The sequence below is a fragment of the Oncorhynchus mykiss genome, chromosome 26 (assembly GCF_057628025.1).
Source record: "Oncorhynchus mykiss isolate SJ-2025 chromosome 26, ASM5762802v1, whole genome shotgun sequence".
NCBI lineage: Eukaryota > Metazoa > Chordata > Actinopteri > Salmoniformes > Salmonidae > Oncorhynchus > Oncorhynchus mykiss.
Window position 1 is genome coordinate 17,790,952 of NC_143047.1, and position 23,335 is coordinate 17,814,286.

The window sequence follows — 23,335 nt, forward strand, 5'->3', positions numbered from 1 at the left end:
GTACTTCACTGCCTATTAAAGTGAAGACAAATCCATGTTCCTGTCTTTCTGTGTACTGTACTCCTCTCACTCCTCCCACCCACCTCCTCCTCGGCCTGCCTGGTCTGTCTCTGGGCGTGCTCCAGGTCAGAGCGGAGGTGCTTCATGGTTGCTCTACACTGCTGCAGCCTGCCCTGGGTCTCCTGTAGCTCAGCCCTCAGCCCCAACACCTCCTCCTCCCTGCTCTCCTGCTGAGCCCGGGCCTCCGCCTGCCACCGCTGCAGCTCCCCACGCAGAACACACACTGCCCCCTGCTGGTTGTCCCGCTGGAGACAGAGGGTAGTGTCAGTGAGGGAGTGTGTAGGGAGAATGTGTGTGTATGTGCATGTGTGTGTGTGTGTATGTGTGTTTGTATGTGTTTGTATGTGTGTGTGTGTATTTGTGTGTGTGTGTGTGTATGTATGTGTTTGTATTTGTTTGTGTGTATGTGTGTGTGTATGTATGTATGTGTTTGTATTTTTGTGTGTGTGTGTGTGTGTGTATGTGTTTTTGTGTGTGTGTATGTGTGTGTGTGTGTGTGTGTGTGTGTGTGGGGACACACAGACAGATATGATACAATACACTCCTTCAGCCTTCCTTCCTCTCCCTGCAGCTCCACCGAGGCACTTTAATGACACCACATTACACTACATTACATTATTACACTCCAGAGTACAATATCCCAGATGGGATAATATTAGTTTTCCCCTGGCTGATGATGCATTACAAAAATAAGGAGCAGTGTAACAGATGGCTCTCAGGGTAAAAATAATAAATCCCACAGACTTGTAACATGGCTGGGAGACATGCACCCACACCCATAAAACACTTCTGTGATTCATCTACTCCTTCGTTCTTACTGAGTTCTAAGCTAGAAGAGTGAGAGAGAGAGAGGTAGAGAGAAACACGATTAGTTTGCATTTAACTTACAAACATCATTAAGACCCCAGCACTAATTGTGTTCTTTTAAATGAGTTAAATCTGTTAATGACTCCATTAGTGACTCCAGTGCATTGACGTCTCCCAGGAATGGAGGGAGGGAGGAAGTGAGAGGATGGATTGAGGCAGTCTGTGACATCACAAGCTGTGTAGACATACACAAATATGGAGGTAAAAGATACATGCAGAGAAAAGAGGACAGATGAAGAGGATAAATATAATAATACTAGGACAGATATAGGGAAGGGGACTGATGTGGAGAGAGAGGGGGGAGCTCTAATCCATAATACAGCCAGCCTGCCTGCCAGCCAGCCTGCCTGTCTGCCTGGCCTGCTGCATACATTACTGCATCAATCAGTGCTAAGCTGCAGTGTAATCTTCTAACTCCCTATTTCTCTCCCAACCTCATCACACAGACAACACCCCATGGCTATTTTTGATGAGATTCAGTGCTAGAGAGAGGGAGAGAGGTGGTGAGGGAAGGGGGGAAGGGTGTTTATAGAGCAGCCTCTCTCTCTCTCTCTCTCTCCCTCCCTCCCTCTCTCTCTCTCTCTCTCTCTCGCAGCTCAACCACTGATTAATTTCCAACTAGATCGCTTGGCTAGCAGTACTATTAGCATAACATTTCCATGGATCAGGACCTGCAATGAAACCCTTTCATCAAGTCACTTGTCGAACATAAAATTTCGAATCTCATTTTGTTTCTAATATAATTTTCTTACTGGGTGTGTGTGGAAGGCAGCGGGAGCTGGGAAAACGGAGAGTGGGGGGAGGTGGGGGTGGAGGGTTGTTATGCAGAAGATAAACGGAGTCATCAATCAAAATTAAAAGAGCTCTGGGTTGGGAAGGAGACGTTGGTGTTAACCATGGCGTCTGTAGCCGCTGCGACACACCCAAGGTGCGTGCTCTCAGGTCTGTCTGTCTGTCTGTCTGTCTGTCGGTCGAGTGGACAGAGGCTGAACTCTCAGCTAAAGACAAAAGAGCAGTCTGACTATCTTATCTTGTGACTGAGGCAGAACAGAACACCAAACTTGGTCGATCACACAGGTCCACAAACTCAAAAAACGCCTTTCACGTCACAACAATGTGACAGCACATGCAATAAATAACGATAAATCTATCCTTGATTACAAAATGGTCAAAGCTGTCACTATTACAACCCCCAGCCCTAGTCCCAGACTGTACCAGTAATTATGAAAAATAACATAGCAGGGGGGAGGAGGAGGAATGCGGATTTCTTTTGAATAAGGATACAGAATCAATGCAATTTAATCAATCTTAGCTAATTCAAATAAATCTATATTGTGAAACAATCAAGGTGCATAAACAAGATTCAAAGAAATGAAGGAACTGTGCCCACTTCTAATTAAATGATACTAATTGGAATTCCACGGCTGTGCTGTGTTTGTTGATGCCGTGGAGAGAAAGAGAGAGGGATGGCTGACTGCCCACTCCTTTGTCTCTGCTGCTTCTCCTCAACAGCACACATTACTGCACATAACACAGCCACACCATGGGCTCTCTCTCATAGTTTGTGTCTGTCTTTGTGATTGTCTCCACCCACTTCCAGGTGTCACCCGTTTTCCCCATTAGTCCCTGGGTACTTATTCCGGTGTTCCCTGTTTGTCTGTTGCCACTTCGTCTTGTCAAGTCAACCAGGGTGTTTTTCCGTGCTCCTGCTTTTCTTTTCTCTCTTTTGCTAGTCCTCCCGGTTTTGACCCTTGCCTGCCTTGACTCTGAACCCGCCTGCCTGACCATACTGCATGCCCTGACCTCGAGCCTGCCTGCCACTCTGTACCTCCTGGACACTGACCTTGTTTATGATCTTTTGCCTGTCCACGACAACTCTCTTGCCTGTCCCTTGTATTATAATAAATATCAGAGACTCTAACTATCTGCCTCCCGTGTCTGCATTTGGGTCTCGCTCTGTGCCCTTATAGACCTCCATAAGTATTGGGAGAGGGACATTTCTTGTTGTTTTGGCTCTGTACTCCAGCACTTATGGATTTGCATCCATATCGGGTGAACTGTTTAGAAATTACAGCTCTTTTTGGACATAGTCCCCCCAATTTAGGGGACCAAAAGTATTATCTGCATTAATGTAGTATTTGGTCCCAAATTCCTAGTAAACAAAGATTACATCAAGCTTGTAACTCTACAAACTGCATTCCTTTAAAACCGGGGAGTTTTTGTAAAGTTACCTCCATTTTACAACCCTATATGGGGATGAGAGGGTTAGACATATTGTAAAAGGAGGGATGAGAGGGTTAGACATACTGTAATAGGAGGGATGAGAGGGTTAGACATATTGTAAAAGGAGGGATGAGAGGGTTAGACATACTATAATAGGAGGGATGAGAGGGTTAGACATATTGTAAAAGGAGGGATGAGAGGGTTAGACATACTATAATAGGAGGGATGAGAGGGTTAGACATATTGTAAAAGGAGGGATGAGAGGGTTAGACATACTGTAATAGGAGGGATGAGAGGGTTAGACATATTGTAAAAGGAGGGATGAGAGGGTTAGACATACTGTAATAGGAGGGATGAGAGGGTTAGACATACTATAATAGGAGGGATGAGAGGGTTAGACATACTGTAATAGGAGGGATGAGAGGGTTAGACATACTGTAATAGGAGGGATGAGAGGGTTAGACATACTATAATAGGAGGGATGAGAGGGTTAGACATACTGTAATAGGAGGGATGAGAGGGTTAGACATGCTGTAATAGGAGGGTTGAGAGGGTTAGACATACTATAATAGGAGGGATGAGAGGGTTAGACATGCTGTAATAGGAGGGATGAGAGGGTTAGACATACTGTAATAGGAGGGATGAGAGGGTTAGGCATGCTGTAATAGGAGGGATGAGAGGGTTTGACATACTGTAATAGGAGGGATGAGAAGGTTAGACATGCTGTAATAGGAGGGATGAGAGGGTTAGACATGCTGTAATAGGAGGGATGAGAGGGTTAGACATGCTGTAATATGAGGGATGAGAGGGTTAGGATGAGAGGGTTAGACATACTATAATAGGAGGGATGAGAGGGTTAGACATACTGTAATAGGAGGGATGAGAGGGTTAGACATACTGTAATAGGAGGGATGAGAGGGTTAGACATGCTGTAATAGGAGGGATGAGAGGGTTAGACATGCTGTAATAGGAGGGATGAGAGGGTTAGACATGCTGTAATAGGAGGGATGAGAGGGTTAGACATGCTGTAATAGGAGGGATGAGAGGGTTATACATACTATAATAGGAGGGATGAGAGGGTTAGACATACTGTAATAGGAGTGATGAGAGGGTTAGACATACTATAATAGGAGGGATGAGAGGGTTAGACATGCTATAATAGGAGGGATGAGAGGGTTAGACATACTGTAATAGGAGTGATGAGAGGGTTAGACATACTGTAATAGGAGGGATGAGAGGGTTAGACATGCTGTAATAGGAGGGATGAGAGGGTTAGACATACTATAATAGGAGGGATGAGAGGGTTAGACATGCTGTAATAGGAGGGATGAGAGTGTTAGACATGCTGTAATAGGAGGGATGAGAGGGTTAGACATGCTGTAATAGGAGGGATGAGAGGGTTAGACATGCTGTAATAGGAGGGATGAGAGGGTTAGACATGCTGTAATAGGAGGGATGAGAGGGTTAGACATGCTGTAATAGGAGGGATGAGAGTGTTAGACATGCTGTAATAGGATATGGGATAATATAGATTATGGTGTGTGTATTAATATTGTATAGTTTATGCAGCTATAGAATAGGCCTGGCACCAAGCCCATCCATCTAAAGATCATCATTCCAGTAGCTACTGTAAACAGTGTTGAATAGTCTCACTAAGGATGTGGTATGATGTGTGTGTGTGTAAACTGACCTGTGTGAACAGGCTGTCCCTCTCCTGCTGTAGCTGGCCAGTTGTCTGTAGTTGTGCCTCCATGTCCTCCTCTCTCTGACTCAGGCTGCCCTGGAGACAGCTCACCTCCTTCTGCAGCCTCTGCACCTCCTCTCCAAGGGCCTGCTCCTGCTGAGCCTGCACTGACAGCTACAGACAGACAGACAGACAGACAGACAGACAGACAGACAGACAGACAGACAGACAGACAGACAGACAGACAGACAGACAGACAGACAGACAGACAGACAGACACAATATACATATAATTTAATGTTAAGTAACACATTATCCCTTATCAGGAAACAATTGCTGCATGTGTGGACGCAAGTGTGAAATTGAACAAAATCCCAGTCCATATAATTAAAGAAAACAGTGCTGTGAGCAGACAAGAAGAGAAGGCAGGGGAGCATGGACACAACCAGAGACAACCACAAAACCACTGTGTTCTCCTCTATTCTGCTTGTAGTCAGACCTGTAGAGCTTGTTGTCTGGAGAAGTGGAATCAGATTCCCTGTAATATATATGGATATATGTGGTTTCCCCCCTGGGGCGGCAGGTAGCCTAGTGGTCACAGCGTTGGACTAGTAACCGAAAGGTTGCAAGATTAAATCCCCGAGCTGACAAGGTAAAAGTCTGTCGTTCTGCCCCTGAACAAGGCAGTTAACCCACTGTTCCTAGGCCGTCATTGAAAATAAGAATATGTTCTTAACTGACTTGCCTTGTTAAATAAAGGTTAAATAAAAACACCACCCACTCCAGCAGCAAGTTTCGAGTGAGTGATAAACTCCTCTCCCCTCCCATCCCCACCTCTCAACCCGACCCATTCCATCTCTCTCTCTCAGTCCCTCTCTTCACCCGTCTGCTCAGTTTAAATGACATCTCCCCCCGTGAGTCTCAGGAAACGCCACGTAAAGCAATTACTAACAGGCCTGATGTGCCCCCTTTCCTTTATGTAGGGGGGGGGGGGGGCGTGTGCCCTTCAGCAAAAAATGAATTTTCCAATTGCAGTTAGTTCTGCCATGAATAAATAAACAAATGAATATTTGAGAGGGCAACATAAATAAATAACATCACAAACATTTCACTGGCACTCATAAGTATTCTGCAGATAACTTGGGCTGCATGCTAATGATAAAAACAGTAGATGTAGCAGGTTCCCAATGCATTATTCACCGCTCTCCTCCAACCCAAAATTAAATAAATAAAAATCTTTCAAGGAAGTCAAAACATCCTCTCAGCATTGAAGTGACAGGCCTGTCCCATTTATAACACAAGGACACTCTGGGAAACAAATATCTGACCAGTCAGAGAGAGAGGAATAAATAAACCAGCACAACACAGCGTACGGCCATTGACACGTCCTCTACAAGTTCTCCTTCAAGAAGAAAACTCTGAAATAACACAGAAGGTTCATGGGACACAGTCAGGTGTCTTTTCTAAGTCCCAAGGTACAGGGCTGGCTGGACACTAACAAGGTCACCATGTCCTTGAGCTTTCTCCTCAGGGATACACGGGGCGGGGGGGGGGATTTGAGTTGAACTAGCCCCTCTATAAACCGGCAGCACTAGGACTCGTCTTCGATGGCTGTAGAGACTGCATTAGGCAGGTCTGTACAACCCCATCCATGATGACTAATTAAAAAGAGATGCGTTAGATCTCAGGCCTCACCTCATCCTGAGCTGATTTCAGGTGTTCCTGCGCGGTGCTCAGTTCTGTGGTCAGTCTCAGCACTGTCTCATCCCTGTTGGTCACCTGAGCACAACCACACACCTTGGTCAGTCCCTACTTCCACTCAACTCACACTGCCTTACCTGTCAGTATGTATGGTTCTTCTTCTGCTGTGAAGACTTAAAACAACACTACTGTCACGACTTCTGCCGAAGTTGATGGCTCTCTTTGTTCGGGCGGTGTTCGGCATTCGACGTCGCCAGTCTTCATTTTCAATTTGATTTGTCTCGTTTTCCCACACACCTGGTTCTCATTTCCCTCATTATGTGTTGTGTATTTCACCCTCTGTTTCCCCCATGTCTTTGTGTGGTATTTTTTACGTTTTCATGTATGCGCACGGTAGGCTGGTTGCACAAATTTCGTGTTTGTTTGTGCAGTGTGCTTTTGGTTCGCCAAATAAAAGGCTCCAGTTTGATACCAAATAGCTGCTCTCCTGCACCTGACTTCCTACAGCCCTTCATGCATACCCTGACAACTACACTATATCGACACATTCTTAACAATGACCTTGGTAAAGACATTTTGTATTTCGGAATCCATTATGAAACATGAAACATCCTGATCCAAGTTAAATAAAGGTTCAATTAAAAAAAGTTTAAAAAAGGCCATGACATTTCTGATTGGCTGTTTTTGAGCTGACCAGCTAAGGGGCATTACAACGAGGGTTGGTTGGATGAGGGAGAGGAGACAGATGGAGGAGAGATGTTAAGGCCAGTACCTCGTGCTGTGCAGCCTTGTGTTTCTCATTGAGCAGGTCCAGGTCATGGCTCAGGTCCTGGTTCTCTGTCACCTGAAAGGCCAGTCTGTCCCTCTGTTCCCTCACCTCACGCAGCTCCTCCCTCAGCCTGCCCACCCCAGCCTCCTCCTGGACCAGCTACACACAGACAGAGAAATAGTGTGGGTCTAACAGAAAATAGGCTAATAACAGAGGTACAGTATATGGATAAACCTACAGACCATTTTAGAATATTATGTACGAGTGACTTTCTATCAAGGTTCAAGTACCTGGGCATAGCAGGTGGTATGCTGCTGCTGTAGTTGGACCAGATCAGCTCTGATCTCAGCCAGTCTCTCCTCTGTCTCCACACACTGGCTATCCTGCGACAAGTGACACGTGTCATTCCATTGTCATAAACATGCCAATACATGGCTCTTAATGGGTCAAATGAAACTCCTTTTCTTACCTGCTTATCCCTCTCTCTTTTACATGACCTCAGCTCGGCAGCAACTTGCTGCAGTGCATCTTGGGAGGAGAGCAGCTGTTGGCGGAGAACGCGGGCGTCTTCTTCATGGTCCTGCAGCTTCACTCTGAGAGCCACGACCATCTCCTCCTTCTGGGCAAGCTGCGGGACAGGAGGGAACGTAACACACTGAAGAACACATCAAGGACAGGACAGAGAACAGGCTGATTGTACAGTAATAGCTATGTGGAAAGCACTTTCCTGTTCAAATCACAGGCATTATTTGCAATCAGCAAGAAGCAAAAAGGTTCAAATCAAACGTTTATTTACTGTTGTTCTCTATGTTCCGTCTTACTGGGATACAGGAAAACAATGACAAAGAGCGTGATGGTTTTAGTTCCATCCTATAGACACACAGAATAACACATAAATAGGTAATAGTCCAACGAACCATTTAATGGTGGCAACACTCACAATTGTACATTAGAAAAGAACACAATATATATATAGACGTTCTGTCCAGTTAGTTTCCCATTTGGACAAAAAACATGTCCTAGATAAGCAAGACAATGTTTCCTGTTTTAGGGAAATGGGTTTGTCTGCTAGCTACATCCCTCCATTTCACTGTAAATTGGAGAATAAGAGTTTATACAGAACCATTTCTGCTGCTGTTATTGAGCTTCTGTGAAATTGTTGTGGATTACACATAATTATTGATAAAGCAGCTTTCTCTCTCTGTTTTTGTTGCCCAAATCTGTTAAAATATGATGAGACTCCACAATGGTACCCGAGTAATGAAAACACACGGCTATAGTGATAGTGTTATTTTGTCGTGAGTAATCATACGCATGAGAGACAGAGAGAGGCTGACTGGGATGAGGCAATTAACAACAACACTGATACTGGAAACATGTGGAATGGGTGAGTGGGCTGGGGAGGAGAGGGCTGGTTGTCGATTGGGGTATCTAAAGAGTGGCTGAGGATTCTAACCACCACACACACAGACACAGACACAGACAGATACACAGACAGACAGACAGACAGACAGACAGACAGACAGACAGACAGACAGACAGACACAGGAGAATGGGCAGACAGACCAGACAGACAGACAGACACAGGAGAATGAGCAGACAGACAGACCAGACACACAGACGAGACACACAGACAAGCACAGGAGAATGAGCAGACAGACAGACACAGGAGAATGAGCGGACAGACAGACAGACAGACAGACAGACAGACAGACAGACAGACAGACAGACAGACAGACAGACACAGGAGAATGAGCAGGCAGACAGACAGACACAGGAGAATGAGCAGACAGACAGACCAGACACACAGACGAGACACACAGACAAGCACAGGAGAATGAGCAGACAGACAGACCAGACAGACAGACACAGGAGAATGAGCAGACAGACAGACAGACAGACAGACAGACAGACAGACAGACAGACAGACACAGGAGAATGAGCAGACAGAGAGCCACAAGGTCAGTCTGAGGTTCACCACACATGCTTTCACAGAGGGGGTCTGAAACAGAGGAGCCTTATTTCCACATAGAACATTCTGATTGTGAGAGGGTTATGGCTGAGTGATTTTCAGTTTACCTACAGGAGTTATTTCTAACAGTGGTAGTTAACTGGGTTATAATGTCCTTTTTATCACAAGAAACAATAAAATGACAAGAAAGAAAGACATCAGTAAAAAAAAAAGCAAACATCCTTTCTCTCTGTGAGGCTAATTTTCACAGAGCCCATTAAGGAGCGTCATTAACCTGCCTGCTAAGCACAAAATTGTAATTAAAACCAAGGGGGTCATATGCATTTAACACGGCCATGCACTTGAAAGCGAGGAGTGGGGGGAAAAAAATGAATTCCCTGTACATGTTTGCAGATTGCAGCCTAATGTGGAGCTCAGTTTAATTAGACCCCAGTGACCTGATGTGATGGAGCCTGACCGGGTCCTCACTAGACCCACACTGCAGCCACACCACCGTCACCAACCCTGCTCCCTCCCTCCGACCCCCACAGCTCCTAGAACCATGCCACCTCCCCAGGCCCAGACTCCCTTCCACCTCTCCCCTCTTCTTCCTACCTGTCCCTCGACCCCCCCACACCCTGCTCCCTCCCCCCGACCCCCACAGCTCCAAGAACCATTACACCTCCCCCTCCTCCCCAGGCCAAGACTCCCTTCCACCTCTCCCCTCTTCTTCCTACCTATCCCCTGACCCCCCCCCACACCCTCAACCCTGCTCCCTGTACCTGCCCAGTCCCAACCACTCACCCTGCCCTGTAGGCCGTCCAGGCTGTGCTGCAGCTCCTGCATCTGGGCCCCCAGACTGTGGGTCTTCTCCTCCTGTAGTCTCAGGCCTCTGAGGGCCGTGTCCCTGGCCCTCTGCACCTCCTCAAGCCCAGCCTCCCTCAGCCTAAGTCCCTCTGAAGCAGCATGGTAGCGGTCCCTCCACTCCCACAGCTCCCTGTCACGCTGGGCACTCTCCTCCCACAGCTCCCGACCCACCACGTCAGCCTGCACATAGACACACAGTCACAGTCAGTTATATCCTCAAATAGACATCTTCAGTCATTCATATCAGTCAGGAGACATCTAGTAACACAACTCACACACACTAAGAACACACACGTTAACGGTCAAGGACATAGTACAGACACTCATGTAAACACGTCCGACGCTCGTCATCACGGTGTCTGCTGTGGCACAGAGCAGACTGTCCCTCCTGTCACAGCTAGTTCCCAGGATGTTAAAACAACACATCTATAACAGCCCTAGTGAGTTTCCACTAAAACCCACTGAAAGAGCAGGACTATTCTTTATGAACTGACAAACTCACACAGTAACAGGATCAGCACATAACAGTCCATGCGAATGAAACAAACGAGTGTTAGCAGGGTGTGAATAAACACTGTGGCGCGCACCTCTACAGACCCTTCTATCAATCAACCTGTCTGCACTTTGTTTTGAGAGTAATCTTGTCCAACCACCAGAGAAGCACTCAGCAGTTAGTGGAGCTTGGCTGTGCTTTGAAGGCCGTCGTTTATTGCGGTCCCAAAGCACAGTGAAGCCGCGCTGTAAAAACACGCAGGCCCAGCGCTCAACACTCGTCCGGGGTTACTCACCTCACACAGGGATCTAGCGCAGACCACCTAAAACGCCCGTCTGACCCTTTTCTATTTCTCTCTTGTTCCCTCTCTCCCTCCGTCTACAGATTATCACCCTCTGTCCCAGGTCTTCCCTCTGCTCTGTCCCACTTTCACCCTCTATTGACTGGGACAGGGCTTGTCTGAGCCCTCATTAGTGTGGGCTGCCAAGGCCATGCCCAGTAGACATGTGCATATACGCAGACACACACACACCACACCAATCCCTGGGAACGCTCCTGACCCACTCTTTGGCCTTTAAGGGCCGACCAAAAGCCTCATTACACGTCGGCTCCCACTGCTTAAGAGGTGAATGTGAAGTTGAAGGGTTGAAAGCAGGCGTTAGAAGATGCCCACGTTGTGTCAGTCAGTCAGGCACCTCACAACACAGCAGCGTGAGAGGAGAGGGTTTGTTAAGCAGCATTGTGTGTCATCCTGTTCGGGGGAAGCACAAAGGTGTCAGCCAGAGCCCAGAGCCACAGACCTTGTCCTTGAGCTGATGCTGCTCGTCTCTCAGCCTCTTCAGCTCCTCTTCTCTACCACAAAGCTGAGGAGAAACACACACAACATGTTAAGTACACAGAGGGTGAAGAGATAGAGTGTGAGGTTACACAGAAGGGCTGTTATAACAAAGCAGCCATTTTATATCAATATAAAATCCATTCTGAGTAACAATTAAGTACCTTACTGTAATAGTTTTCCAATAAAATGGTCAAAAAGAAACAAAAATAGCTTTTTAGCAAAAAACTATTTATCAAACAAGAATTTTGCTGGGACTGTCTGGGAGTGATGTCGCTCTTGCTTGCGGGTGATTCCCTGATCCACCTCTAAGCAGACGATACCATTCTGTATACATCTGGCCCTTCTTTGGACACTGTGTTAACAAACCTCCAAACGAGCTTCAATGCCATACAACACTCCTTCCGTGGCCTCCAACTGCACTTAAACGCTAGTAAAACTAAATACATGCTTTTCAACCGTTCGCTGCCCACACCCGTTGTCACCAAAGCCCCATACACCACCCACTACTGCGACCTGTATGCTCTCGTTGGCTGGCCCTAGCTACATATTCGTTGCGAGACCCACTGGCTCCAGGTCATCTATAAGTCTTTGCTATCTCAGCTCACTAGTCACGATAACAACACCCACCCGTAGCACGTGCTCCAGCAGGTATACAGTGGGGCAAAAAAGTATTTAGTCAGCCACCAATTGTGCAAGTTCTCCCACTTAAAAAGATGAGGTACACTTCAATCATTTGCAAATAAATTCACAAAAAAATCCTACAATGTGATTTTCTGGATTATTCCCCCTCATTTTGTCTGTCATAGTTGAAGTGTACCTATGATGAAAATTACAGGCCTCTCTCATCTTTTTAAGTGGGAGAACTTGCACAACTAAATACTTTTTTGCCCCACTGTATCTCACTGGACATCCCCAAAGCCAACATCTTCTTTGGCCGCCTTTCCTTCCAGTTGTCTGCTGCCAATGACTGGAACGAATTGCAAAAATCGCTGAAGCTGGAGACTTATATTTCCCTCACTAACTTTAAACATCAGCTATCTGAGCAGCTAACCGATCGCTGCAGCTGTACATAGCCCATCTGTAAATAGCCCACCCAATCTACCTACCTCATCCCCATATTGTTTTATTTATTTTTCTGCTCTTTTGCACACCAGCATTTCTACTTGCACATCATCATCTGCACATCTATCACTCCAGTGTTAATTTGCTAAATTGTAATTACTTCTCTACTATGGCCTATTTCCTACCACCTCACGCCATTTGCACACACTGTATATAGACTTTATGTTTTTCTATTGTGTTATTGACTGTACGCTTGTTTATTCCATATGTAACTCTGTGTTTGTTTGTGTCGCATTGCTTTGTTTTATCTTGGCCAGGTCGCAGTTGTAAATGAGAACAGGTTCTCAACTAGCGTACCTGGTTAAATAAAGGTGAAAAAAAGAAAAGAAAAGTGGTCTGAGTGGGGAGGGGGAACTGAAAACTTGCTGTTATTGGCAGAGAGGTTTGGAACTCCTTGTTATTGGCCTATTCACTAATTTACTGCCTAGTGATGTCAACAGGAAAGCCAAAACTTCACCCATGCAAAACCTGCTGATTAGAAGGTATTGTGTAGATTGTTATTTCCTGATTCTGGTTGGAAATACAATGATCACATTTACAGAGTTTTTCCACACATGTACAGTGTTATTTCATCAGCTGTTGCACAATATGATACAAAAAGACAGAATTTTGACTGTACTGGGACTTTAATAGCATTCACATTCTCAATAGTGCTAAGTCTCCTGACATTCAACAACAGGTCCAGTCCAGATGAATAACTAATGCTGCTATCTAGTCCTACTGAGTGGTTGGACCTCCCCCCCCTCTCTCCTCACTAGACCTGGAGTGAGAAGCATCTGAATCCTTAATAAGACAAAGTGCCTCTCCTTTCTTTCCTTGACCTCTTCAGGAATACCTCTTTAAATATTAAGAGAGAACAGCAAAAACTTACAGCAGGAGTAAAAAGTGCTGAAATATTGGTGCTGTGGCTGGGCAGTTTGGGAGAGGTAATGCAGGGGAGAGGGATGGCGGGGGTGAGGGAGGGCGAGGGCGAGGCAGGGTGGGAGTGAGGGAGGGCAGGAGCGAGGGATGGAGGGGGCGAGGGTGTGTGTGGAGGAGAAGAGGGAGAAGCGACAGCGATATAGACCTCCCAGGACAGGAGAGGCTGACGCAGGTACCTCAGGCCCCTGGGGCCCCCGGGCTTTATTAACAGTGGCCCCTGGCAGGGAGGTGACATTCAGCTGTACTGGAACTCTGGCAGTTAGGGAAATGAAGCCGAACTGAGTGGAGGCCTTAGAGAGCGCTTTACGGTAAACAGCAGATATTGAGCAAGGAAAGACTTGCCTGATGGAAATGAAATCTTCAGAAACTTTTTAAGTGATAGTTCAATCTGAGTGTGAACATCTTGAGAGTCGGAGGGCAGAGAATGGCACATGAACCCAGTCTGGGTGGGATTGCTCTTATAGAGGTGACCTCTCTTCTTCCAGATCCAAGGAGGATGACATCACTCTTGACCTCTTCTCTCGCAACACAAATACCCTGTATCTGAATGCAACATTCCTCCCCCAGGGACACAAAGATGTAATATTCCCCCCCCCCCCCCCTGGGATGAAAAGAGGCTTTAACCCACGCCTTGAAGGTAGCATAGCTGCGCCTCATCTTAAAGCAGATGTCTTTTTTTCCTCAATAGCTCAGGGTCGGCAGTGTCAAGGCACGTAGCCCCACAGCAGTTGCAGTCTTTTGTGGAGCCTCTCTTTGAGCTCAATGAAAGGAAGGGATGTGCAGTCCAGCCAGGCAGTATGAAGAATGAGCAGTTGAAGGTACTGGACTGTACACATGTGTGTTTATATGAGTAGGGTTACTGTTTTTCATTGAGCAAAGGAAGGTTGTTATAGACAGTGTGTGTGTAATGTCACATGCACAAGTACAGTGAAATGCCTTTCTCGTAAGCTCTCTCTGTGTGTGTGTGTGTGTGTGTGTGTGTGTGTGTTACTGATGCTGTCAATAGACAGAACACTCAATTACCTTTTTTCGCAGCTCCTGTCTCTCATTCTTCAGTCTGTCCACCTCCCTCTGCAGCTCACCAAAAAGCTCTTCCTTCTGCTGCTGTTCCTGCCTCTGCTCAAAACACACAAATGCCCACACACACACGCACACACCCGGAGGGCAGAGGTGAGGCACACATGGGAGAGGGAAGTGTCTGTTTTTAAAGGTGTCAGCGGAGACATTTGCATTATGCATATCACACCTCTGAAATGATCCATTAGCAGGTTAGAGCGTGAGAGCTGCTAAATCAGCTGACAGGACACTACGCCAGTAGTACTTTCACTGCAAAATGAGAGGGAGTGTTTGTCCCTACGGAGCAGAGACAGAGAGGGTCGCTGGTCCAGAGAGAAGTCCCTGTAGGACCAGACCCCCTCTGCTGTCCCCAGAGAAAGAAAGAGAAGCAAGCGAGACAGACAGACACAGCGAGAGAGAGAGAGAGAGAGAGAGAGAGAGAGAGAGAGAGAGAGAGAGAGAGAGAGAGAGAGAGAGAGAGAGAGAGAGAGAGAGAGAGAGAGAGAGAGAGGGAGAGAGAGAGAGAGAGAGGGAGGGAGAGAGAGAGAGAGAGAGAGAGAAAGGGAGGGACATGGAGAGGAAGAGAACACTCAGCCTCTCCTCAACACCCCCTTGCACATCCAGACACTGATTTATAATTTTAATATCTCTAATTTCCACAGCAGCGGCCGCTTTCCAAATGTCATTTTCCAATTTATGTCAAACCGTGTGACCATTTTTCTTAATACGGCTTATGACAAGCCTGGTCGCCAGGCGGATATGCAATTCAGATTGAGTGTTTTACAGGCGCAGGAGCCATCAGGCTGGGGTGTTTGTGTGTTTATCTTTATCAGTGCCCGTTCAATATTTTTGAGGGGGGAGACCGAGAGCGCCATACACAAGGGAAAATGTGGTTTTACAGGGATGGCTGCAGGGAACAAAATAATAATTCTGTCATAAATCGAATAATTACAGTTACCATAATGAGAATTATGATGGTGGTAATGATAATGTATTAAAATATGTATTAACACTAAGAGCCTGAAATGGAACGTGGGATGGCTTCCCGGTCATTATATGAATATTTATGCTAATTAAAACAGGGCCTCCCCTTTTATGTACCACTATATCTCAGTGCTAATCGTCTGAGTGGAACACAATGGGGATCGTTGCGGAGGGGCAGGATGCAGTTCGGGGCTCACCCTGAGGATGGCGGTGTGGAGCTCCTCTCTGGCATGGCCCAGCTGGCCCTGCAGGGCAGATGTCTCTCTCTCCCACTCCATCTCTCGTCCATGTAGCTCAGCCAATGACCTCTGAAGCCTCTGCACCTCAGCACTCCTGTCCTGCAGCTAGAGGGCATAGAAAGGAGAATAATGTCAATCACACACACACACACACACCTTTTGCTCAAGAGAGGTAAGATATGGTCACACATCCTGGTCGAAACCACAACCAACAGCATCCTGCTAAACTAAAGGCTTGACAACAAGCAGCTCATCAGACTAGAGAACATCATCAGACTAGAGGACATCATCAGACTAGAGAACATCATCAGACTAGAGAACATCATCAGACTAGAGAACATCATCAGACTAGAGAACATCATCAGACTAGAGAACATCATCAGACTAGAGAACATCATCAGACTAGAGGACATCATCAGACTAGAGAACATCATCAGACTAGAGAACATCATCAGACTAGAGGACATCATCAGACTAGAGAACATCATCAGACTAGAGGACATGTTGGGTAGTTCCTCACAAGACTCTTCATTTGGCTATAAAACTCCATACGATTCATATGTTTGAAAGGTCTGGATGTTGGCACTGAGTTCCAGCTCTCTCTCTGGGTGTTGGCTGGCTCTGTGATGTAGCTGTGACTCTCCATTCAACTGGCTGCTGACAGGCCTGAGAGACCTGAGAGCAGGGCAGGCTGGCCTACGGCAGGCCCTAATAGCCCATAATGATCACTGGGAACTTATTCAATGAGGAATTCATTCCTGGCTGGGGCCCGTGTGTGTGGCTGGCTTGTCCATGGCTGTACACTACGGTGCGGTCTGGTATGACATAGCGAGTCTCGCCCCACTGCTCCTCCCTCCGCCAACCGCCTATTGACTCGCCAGCGCATGTTCCCCACCCTCAAAAAATGGGTAGAAATAACAGGAACAAGTTGTCGGAAATTAAATTTCAATTCATCCAGTCCCTTTATACACTGGTGCGGGTAGCCTGCCGTCGAGAGGGAGGGATCAATAGTGTTTAGACAGCAGAGCAGATTTTCTAAGCGCTGGATCAATAGGAAAGAGAGAGGGGAAAAAATCCGGCTTTTCTTTGGGTGTTGTAGTAAATACGAACAAATCAGTGGCCTTAGGCTAAATGGATTGACCAGCTGTTTCCAACTTCTGTGCTGTAAATAAAGATCTATTCTGGAGTCTCTGATGGAGGCCCAAAGCCACCAACAGCACTAGGCTGCCTCAGACACACACCTGACAGGACAAGGGGAGCAGGGGACATAGGGACATGGGGGTAGTGGGGGATCTATAGAGAGGATTCAAGGCCAGGGGGCCTGGAGCAACTAGGACTAATAAAATGCTGCTAGAAGAGCTACCCTCCGTAGGACAGGTGAAACAAAAGGGTTCCCAGAGCTAATCAGACGGGCCAGTGAAATCATGGAGGGCGATATACACTGCTCAAAAAAATAAAGGGAACACTAAAATAACACATCCTAGATCTGAATGAATGAAATATTCTTATTAAATACTTTTTTCTTTACATAGTTGAATGTGCTGACAACAAAATCACACAAAAATGATCAATGGAAATCAATTGGAGTTACACTCAAAATGAAAGTGGAAAACCACACTACAGGCTGATCCAACTTTGATGTAATGTCCTTAAAACAAGTCAAAATGAGGCTCAGTAGTGTGTGTGGCCTCCACGTGCCTGTATGACCTACAACACCTGGGCATGATCCTGATGAGGTGGCAGATGGTCTCCTGAGGGATGCCCTCCCAGACCTGGACTAAAGCATCCGCCAACTCCTGGACAGTCTGTGGTGCAATGTGGCGTTGGTGGATGGAGCGAGACATGATGTCCCAGATGTGCTCAATTGGATTCAGGTCTGGGGAACGTGCGGGCCAGTCCATAGCATCAATGCCTTCCTCTTGCAGGAACTGCTGACACACTCCAGCCACATGAGATCTAGCATTGTCTTGCATTAGGAGGAACCCAGGGCCAACCGCACCAGCATATGGTCTCACAAGGGGTCTGAGGATCTCATCTCGGTACCTAATGGCAGTCAGGCTACTTCTGGCGAGCACATGGAGGGCTGTGCGGCCCCCCAAAGAAATGCCACCCCACACCATGACTGACCCACCGCCAAACCGGTCATGCTGGAGGATGTTGCAGGCAGCAGAATGTTCTCCACGGCGTCTCCAGACTCTGTCACATGTGCTCAGTGTGAACCTGCTTTCATCTGTGAAGAGCACAGGGCGCCAGTGGCGAATTTGCCAATCTTGGTGTTCTCTGGCAAATGCCAAACGTCCTGCACGGTGTTGGGCTGTAAGCACAACCCCCACCTGTGGACGTCGGGCCCTCATACCACCCTCATGGAGTCTGTTTCTGACCGTTTGAGCAGACACATGCACATTTGTGGCCTCCTGGAGGTCATTTTGCAGGGCTCTGGCAGTGCTCCTCCTGCTCCTGCTTGCACAAAGGCGGAGGTAGCGGTCCTGCTGCTGGGTTGTTGCCTTCCTACGTCCTCCTCCACGTCTCCTGATGTAGTGGCCTGTCTCCTGGTAGCGCCTCCATGCTCTGGACACTACGCTGACAGACACAGCAAACCTTCTTGCCACATCTCGCATTGATGTGCCATCCTGGATGAGCTGCACTACCTGAGCCACTTGTGTGGGTTGTAGACTCCGTTTCATGCTACCACTAGAGTGAAAGCACCGCCAGCATTCAAAAGTGACCAAAACATCAGCCAGGAAGCATAGGAACTGAGAAGTGGTCTGTGGTCACCACCTGCAGAACCACTCCTTTATTGGGGGTGTCTTGCTAATTGCCTATAATTTCCACCTGTTATCTATTCCATTTGCACAACAGCATGTGAAATGTATTGTCAATCAGTGTTGCTTCCTAAGTGGACAGCTTGATTTCACAGAAGTGTGATTGACTTGGAGTTACATTGTGTTGTTTAAGTGTTCCCTTTATTTTTTTGAGTAGTGTATTTTGATGATGTGTATTTTAGTATGTCTGTGACCTTATCTACTGAAAACTCTGAAAATGCCACAACAAAGAGATGGATGTTTTTCAGCTTTTCGTAAGAGAAGAATCCGATAAATAAACTTGATTCACGATAGGTCACAAAATATGACTTTTTGGCTAACTTAAAAATAGTCATTAGGTGAACAGTCGTTTGACATCGTGGAGTGTGGCAGGTTAGATATGTCAGCCAGAGTACTGGGCTAATCAGAGTTGAGCATCCTGACAGGATGACTGATCACATGGTGTGTTCCCCTCACCTCTAGACTTATTAAAGAAAAACACCACCTGCCAAGCTCGCCTAGACCCACACCACTCATTGGTCAACCGCCCTGGAAAATGTTAAATTCATCACCAAGTCCTCAGCCCAAACAAAACACACATTGGACGACCAAACAATAAAAGAACCCCCGGTCATTCCTGATTGCCTACAAACACAGTGAAACGACACATTCAAAGAGAATGAGCGTGTTAAAGGATGGCTGTTGACTCTAGCTGCAGGACGGGGGGGCGAAGGAGTGGGGGCTGAGGAATGATTGGCTTGGCTGTGCTTGGACACTAAGAAAGGGGTTGACTAAACCCCCCTCATGGTCTCCTCCCTGGAGGGGGTGCTGCTGATGGAAGAGGGTTACAGCAACAGAGGCATACCGGTGCCTCTGTGCTGCTGGTCTGGTCCAGCGGTCCATCCGTTACTGGAACACACACTCACTAAGTGATTTATAATTGCTCTCATTCTGCCACTCTGTCAGGGAGAATGCCGGTGACATGAAAGGGCTCCGCTCTGCATATCAGCTGACAGACAACCTGGAGTTTGGTGACGCTGTGGAGGCTGAAACACTCCAGACTAACTGATCCCAGACAGACACAAACCTCCAATTACACACTCATATCCACACTGGACGGATCTTTATCTCCAAACAAATAGAACAGAGTCATCAGCCATGTTGTGTGATTGATTTAGAGGCCATTTATCACAATAATCTATATGTTAAATGTGTACATTATATTTGTTGTTCAATATGTCTGGTGGGCTGTGTGTGTGTTTGTGTGTGAGTTCCTAAGCTCTCTCCTCTCTCTGCGGTAAAGGTCACTGTAGATTGGGCATTTAAAGCTTCTGGTGGCTGAGCCGAGGAACCTGCCCACGTTAGATCTCAACTCATTGCCTTCCCAGGCACATTACCTTAATGATGCTATTCCTCACACCTCCATCTCGGCAGATGGGGAGATACAGAAATGAGAAAGGCAGTAAAGACATTCTAATGTCCTCCCCAGCCATTCAATTCCAGCTCTCTCTGCCTGCATCCACACAAAGGAGCAGTGAAGCAATACTCCTTGTTTTTCCCTCAACAACCAACCAAGCTATATATGCGGATACAAAAGCTGTATGCAGAAACTGCCATTAAACATTTATATTGCAGGTTTCCCGAAATCCTTGCTCTATTTTTGTTCGGTAATAGGATTGTTTTTTAAAATATTAAAACTGTTGGTCTTGACAAATGGTAAAGCCTGCCTATTCTGCTCCTTCCTGGCGCCTGATCAAAACCCATTTACTCCACCGGGGGGATTGAACGAGACGTCTGATCGTTAACCCCGTCTCACCCTCTGCCGAGGCCTCACCCATGGGGGAGATGTTTACTGCCTGTTGTGTCAGCTGTTCACCCCCAAGATGTCAGCCCTGCATCTCAGTCTCAGCGGCCCTGGGTGGGTGCACCCTGTATACTGCACAGTCCCAGCTCCTTCTCACACGCCCTGCTGTTCAGTCTATGCTGTCTTTGATGCCACATGTCAAAAAGCGCACCCCATCTTCTTCTCCCTCCGCCCCTCACCCATCCTCTCAGCGATTAAGCGTTTATTATTTTCATTAGTGCTTTCATTTTACACTAGATGAAGCTAATTAAGTAGTGTATTTGTTAGCAGAAATGCTGCAGTCACTGTTTTAAGATGTACTGGGTGTTTGTCTGCTGGGACAGGCTACATAAGTAAGAAGGGGTTACTGTGCTATGCTAGGCAGGTAAAAGTCACAATGCTTTAAATAGGACTGAATATCTCCTCATTCTCTAGAGAAAAGATCTTGAATGCTTTTTAAATATGTAATGGCAATTTACACAGTGTCTCCTGACCCCTCCTGTCTCAGCCTCCAGTATTTATGCTGCAGTAGTTTATGTGTCGGGGGCTAGGGTCAGTTTGTTATATCTGGAGTACTTCTTCTGTCCTATTCGGTGTCCTGTGTGAATCTAAGTGTGCGTTCTCTAATTCTCTCCTTCTCTCTTTCTCTCTCTCGGAGGACCTGAGCCCTAGGACCATGCCCCAGGACTACCTGACATGATGACTCCTTGCTGTCCCCAGTCCACCTGGCTGTGCTGCTGCTCCAGTTTCAACTGTTCTGCCTTATTATTATTCGACCATGCTGATCATTTATGAACATTTGAACATCTTGGCCATGTTCTGTTATAATCTCCACCCGGCACAGCCAGAAGAGGACTGGCCACCCCACATAGCCTGGTTCCTCTCTAGGTTTCTTCCTAGGTTTTGGCCTTTCTAGGGAGTTTTTCCTAGCCACCGTGCTTCTTCACCTGCATTGCTTGCTGTTTGGGGTTTTAGGCTGGGTTTCTGTACAGCACTTTGAGATATCAGCTGATGTACAAAGGGCTATATAAAATAAATTTGATTGATTGATTGAATTTAATTGCTGATGAAATCTAGGCATTTTCTCCATATTGTCTATGAAAGCTCACCTCAGAATTGAGCTAAGGAGGTTCTCAGAGAGTGGTCATTAACGTGGTCAAGTCCCTAAAGACCATCTGATCCACACTGTGGCCTGTCTGTGTAAGCAGTTTCCCCTCCCTGTCTTTGAGGTATTTGGGGTATCCGGGGCGGAGGGGGAGACAGGGGCTGTTGAGAGTGTTTATGTTGCGGATCTGGACACAGGCTTCTAATGTGTAACACAGGACATTCCAGTATGCAGATGCCCCGGGCTATTCTCTAAGTGGTCTTTACTTTGAAAACACAGGTACCCTCCAGGGGGGTGGGGTGGGCCTGCTGATGCAGGATGGGGGGCAAGAGCCCTGCTCAGAGCCCCATGCAACGCTCTGAATAATATATCCATACATCATCAGTCCGTGTCAGACTTTGATTCACGGCAGAGGACTTGCCGAAACCACTGTGGTATTAGCTTTAATAATGCAAGCTGGGGTTAGGCGCTTACTCTTTTCTGACAAATATGGGCAAATCAATTAATTCCACTGACACTCTCCCAAAGCACATATATAAATCCAACATTTTGTGTTTATGTTTTATCAAGCAAAGCAAGCAAGAATAACTTCACGTTTTTATGTCCTAATTCTAAAATAACCCGAGAGGATAAGGCATTTGTTATCGTTATAAACACATTTTTAAAGTAGATATTGACTTTAAAAATCTCAAATGAAGTCTGGAACACTTTGATGAGAAAATATGTTTTATATGCTAGTGCATTATGAGAATCATTCAAAGCAGCAGGACGTGATAATATGACACATATTGACCAAGTCTAGAATGCACTCAATGTACCTAACATAACAAGCACACTAATATCCCCACCTAGAAAACCTCCTACACACAACACTTTAATTATGCACATAGAACATATCCAACATCTTGTCAATAGCCTCATATCAGAAAAAAAATGCTACCACAGCAAATTTAAAAAATGCATTGTTCTTATTCACATTTGTAGCTGGCTTTCACAGCTCGCTGTCAATTTCAAGCTATACAGTGGGAACGAGACTGTTTTTTGTGTATGGAGTTTTGCCATGAAAACTTTTACATGTTTCCAATCTGAGGAGAAGACTATCGACTTCAGGTGCTTAACATGATAGTGGTGACCTTGGTAAAGAGCACCAGCGGGCCCCTCTCTCTCTCTATCGGTCTCTCTCTCTATCGGTCTCTCTCTCTGTCTTTGTCTGCCTCTCTCTGTCTTTGTCTCTGTCTCTATTGGTCTCTCTCTCTCTCTCTCTTTGTCTCTGTCTCTCTCTGTCTTTCTCTCTGTCTGTCTTTGTCTCTATCGGTCTCTCTCTCTCGGGCCAATAATGAACACAGCGCCGTGACAAAGGCCATTACGTTTGCTGGTCTTATCAATACTTCTAAAAGCAGAACATCAACAGGATGTTTCGGCTAGTGAGACACAGTCTTGTAGAACTGATTAAGCTGAGCGATGCTCACCAGAGAGGTGACATGGAGGAGAGGGTGACCCAATTAAAACAATGGAAATTCAGACTCCACTGCCAGTCACACAGGCAATGAGCTAAAGCCCGTGAGACAAAAGGGAACAAGCTTTATCAGTCCCAAAAAAGTCCTGTCCCCACATTAATATTCTATCCTAATGAAACCTTTCTACATTTCTTCATCGCTCTACACTTGTCTGTCAGTCGTTTGGCTCATAAATATTGTCTTATTATTATCATCATCGTAATTTCTTCCCTGATACACTGGAAAATTCTGTGGCAATTATCGAAGTGACAGGTGAAACAGGAACGAGCTGAAAAATAAATGAAGGGTTGCCAT

At 46.4% G+C, this 23,335-nt stretch overlaps 1 protein-coding gene across 2 annotated transcripts in view; it reads right to left on the reverse strand.

Moving 5' to 3' along the window:
• The window catches only part of LOC110506517 (uncharacterized), a 290,413-nt gene that overhangs the window by 23,680 nt on the left and 243,398 nt on the right, over window positions 1-23,335 (reverse strand). Inside the window, exons 14-23 of one of the 2 annotated variants that reach the window (XM_090222312.1) lie at window positions 15,734-15,880; window positions 14,520-14,612; window positions 11,391-11,478; window positions 10,060-10,310; window positions 7,774-7,932; window positions 7,595-7,687; window positions 7,308-7,463; window positions 6,530-6,613; window positions 4,841-5,008; window positions 84-305 (exon numbers count right to left, since the gene is read on the reverse strand). In XM_090222312.1, the coding sequence (XP_090078438.1) occupies window positions 84-305; window positions 4,841-5,008; window positions 6,530-6,613; window positions 7,308-7,463; window positions 7,595-7,687; window positions 7,774-7,932; window positions 10,060-10,310; window positions 11,391-11,478; window positions 14,520-14,612; window positions 15,734-15,880 (1,461 nt within the window). The remainder of the gene's footprint in view (window positions 1-83; window positions 306-4,840; window positions 5,009-6,529; window positions 6,614-7,307; window positions 7,464-7,594; window positions 7,688-7,773; window positions 7,933-10,059; window positions 10,311-11,390; window positions 11,479-14,519; window positions 14,613-15,733; window positions 15,881-23,335) is intronic. The other variant, XM_090222311.1, reaches the window with a different exon arrangement.